Genomic DNA, 2978 nt, shown 5'->3' with positions numbered 1-2978 from the left:
ACCTGAGATCCGAAAGCTTCCTCTAATACATTTAATAAAAGTTAGTTATTTATATTTAGTATATTATTTAGTATAATAACAGCTGTATGCCACTGATATTTATGTGAATTATAAACATTAAATTACATTGCAGGCATTACATCGTCAACTAACGGAACATTTAAAGCGCAGCGGAACATTTCCGTGATGCCAGTGCGCAAGTTTCGTGTGTGGATGAAGGCGAAAGCTTCTCCCCTCGAAGGATCCACACTCTGGCACACATCGACACGAGAGAGCTTGGAGTGTACAAGAAAGAGGGAAGAAAATTTTCATTCAAGGATACTGCTCTCATGTGACTGCAGCTGAAGTTCTCGCCTCCAAGATAGTTGTGGAAGAATATAATTTGTGGAAAAATTTAGCTGTTCAATCCCGTTCCCGTAGTGGGCGCAAAGTTGTTGGAAATGGTGCTGATACAGGCGCTGATTTTCGGTAAGCTTGAGGCTGGATTAACTACATGTTTGCCTTTGAACAACTGAAGATATTTTCTGTCTGTCCACCTAGGCGTATTCCTTACAGTTGCATCGGCTCTGCAACTGGAAGGTCTTTCCACCAAAAAACCTAGAATCACAAAATATACCCTCAAACCGACCACCAATTCTGTAAGTAGATTAGTTTTTCTCAGTCGCATTTAACACTCGAAATGCGGAATCGATTCGAATTTATGAATGAAAGTTTCCACTGGACAGATTATTGATTTTTGTTTTCTTTATCATTTTTTCCGTAAAACTTGTCACGCGTGCATTGCATAAAACGGTTTTCTTTGTGATGGCACTAGGCAACTACGACACCGTCTTCGCTGTCACTGTACAGGTTGAATGGCAGCAGCGGGGCAACTTGCATTTTAATACAAACCGATGGTCTTCTCAGCATCCAGTATCGTGATAAATATGGTGAAGATAAGGTATGGGTAGTGCGATGTTGCACAGCAGACTGTCTCTGGTAGAGAATTGATTTTTTTTTGTTCTTCCAACAGGAAGCTGATACCTTTATGCCAGATCAGATGGACATTTCCGGCGAGTGCTGGGAAGATGAGTCACGGGTTACACTTGGTTGGAAGGGGTTCATTTTAAACATGTATTTCTCGAAGGTAGGTACAAAGCACCATCCGATTTGTCACTTGTATTAAAATACAAACCTTTGAGTAGACTCCCGGCGGTGAGCGATGGTACGTAAACAACGTCGATCTCTCGTATTCATCTTCCAACCATATATTCGAGCATATCGATCGTCCCGGTTTGGATGTTAAGCTCTCAACACCCCCGGGCACGTTGCTCTTCCCAACTCCAGTTGGAAAATCCTACACCTGTGATCAAGAACTTATCATAACCATGTTTTCGCAGGTAAGTTAATCGATCGGGCATGTCTTATGCTAACTTTAAATACTGTGTAACTTGATTCTACTAGGATGAAAATGATAAAGCGGGACATTTAGCAAAACTGTATCTTAGAGAACTTAGAATGCAAAGCTTCATGTACAAGTCTTCAAATACGTGGGGACCCCCGTTTCAGTGCAGTGCTACCGGAACATATCGCGATGAAACTGCACCAATCGCTGTTGGATCTACACTTGCAGTCGCTACCGTCTGTACCGTAGTCGGTTACGGTTTGTGGAGGTACTTAATCTACGACATTGCGAATGTTATCATACTAATGTTTGAAATTCCCTCTAGATACTTCAAGGTCAAAAAGTTCCAGTATGGAACCATGGCTTAAACTGGCTTCTGAAAAATTGAAGAAAAACGTTCAAAGGTGGCCAAAACAGTACCAGCTGGTTCCGAATGGTTGAGACATCTTGCTAGCAACATTTCAAATTAACACGTACTGGATGGAACTGGTTAACTGTCCGTAACATATCGAACTATTAACTAATTACAATGCATACAAAAACTCGTTCGCGTCACTCTAATACGAACTCGTACACACAATGGCCAGTTGCGCAGTAAGAGATTCTCAAATATTTACCCATTTAGAACACTAACCGTCGTAACGACTCGAAACCTTACAAGAGTAAATTGCAAAAAATAAGATAAAAAGTCTTCCATTTTTATTTAAATGATGTTATTAAGCGATTAACGATAATGAAATTCTCTAGTATAGTCCTGCTTTAGCGTGAACGAAAGGTGTAAAAGTTACAAATTATATACGCACGGACCTGAAATGGTGCGGTTCGTGATACTGTTAGAAGGATTGTATATACATACTACGTAATTGCAATATCTACTAAACTGTATTATTATGACCTTCAAATTTCGATTTTAAAGCACATCAGAAAATCTCTCACACACACACTCATAGAAATGGTTTTGAATTATCACAAACTATTTTTGCTGTTTTCCACGTTTTTACGTGTGATGTATTCTCGCAGTCAGACTACGTAGTGTTTGTAATAAAGTTAAACGATGTTAGCTTAGGTCAGATCATTACCCCAACCGTGGTGTTTTTATTTTGTTGATGTCCCTGGAAGCGTCAAATCAGCGGAAATGGACGTTTACTCAACGGCAAAATGATGAATTGCCAGCACAAACCAACTCTGTTAATTTTACGAATAAAGCATTTTTCTGCTGTTTTTTAATCTCTGGGTATATGATCTGCGTTGTTTTCCCACAACACACAACTTGTCTAGATTCCACTTCTGGGGCCATGCCTTCTGCTTCATACGTAAAAGACCTGGATGAAGTCGTCTTATCACGCGTCGGCGGCTTAACAAAATTAATTGAAATTGCAGATCAGAACGATTCAAGCGGAAGTTCTCAGATTGGAAATTAAACGGATAAAGCTCATGCTAGATTAGCTCCAGCCCAGCATTAAACTTCATGCGTTTTGAAAAAAATAAGATAATTTCAATAACTTAAGAAGGTAAAGCAAGAAGAACCGGCTGCGGGTCGAGCCAGTTTCAGGTAAAAATTAACAGCTTCTTGCTCTTTCAAAAAAGTATCTTA

General features: G+C 39.8%; 1 protein-coding gene across 1 annotated transcript; it reads left to right on the top strand.

Moving 5' to 3' along the window:
- Nucleotides 1-299: 299 nt before the first annotated feature.
- Nucleotides 300-2468, top strand: LOC129721770 (uncharacterized). The gene is made up of 7 exons (XM_055674701.1): nt 300-468; nt 541-638; nt 815-940; nt 1013-1126; nt 1185-1379; nt 1444-1652; nt 1710-2468. The coding sequence occupies exons 1-7, from the start codon at nt 441-443 to the stop codon at nt 1750-1752; spliced, it is 813 nt and encodes a 270-aa protein (XP_055530676.1). The 5' UTR covers nt 300-440; the 3' UTR covers nt 1753-2468.
- Nucleotides 2469-2978: the final 510 nt, after the last annotated feature.

Source organism: Wyeomyia smithii, chromosome 2 (genome assembly GCF_029784165.1).
Source record: "Wyeomyia smithii strain HCP4-BCI-WySm-NY-G18 chromosome 2, ASM2978416v1, whole genome shotgun sequence".
Lineage (NCBI taxonomy): Eukaryota > Metazoa > Arthropoda > Insecta > Diptera > Culicidae > Wyeomyia > Wyeomyia smithii.
The sequence above is the reverse complement of the archived record's forward strand: the minus strand, read 5'-3'. Positions and strand labels throughout refer to the sequence as shown.

Coding starts and splice junctions, on each gene's coding strand:
- LOC129721770 (XM_055674701.1), top strand. CDS start 441: ATGGTGCTGATACAGGCGCTGATTTTCG. Junction 1,127..1,184: donor TAAACATGTATTTCTCGAAG/GTAGGTACAAAG, acceptor ACCTTTGAGTAG/ACTCCCGGCGGTGAGCGATG. Junction 1,380..1,443: donor TCATAACCATGTTTTCGCAG/GTAAGTTAATCG, acceptor TGATTCTACTAG/GATGAAAATGATAAAGCGGG.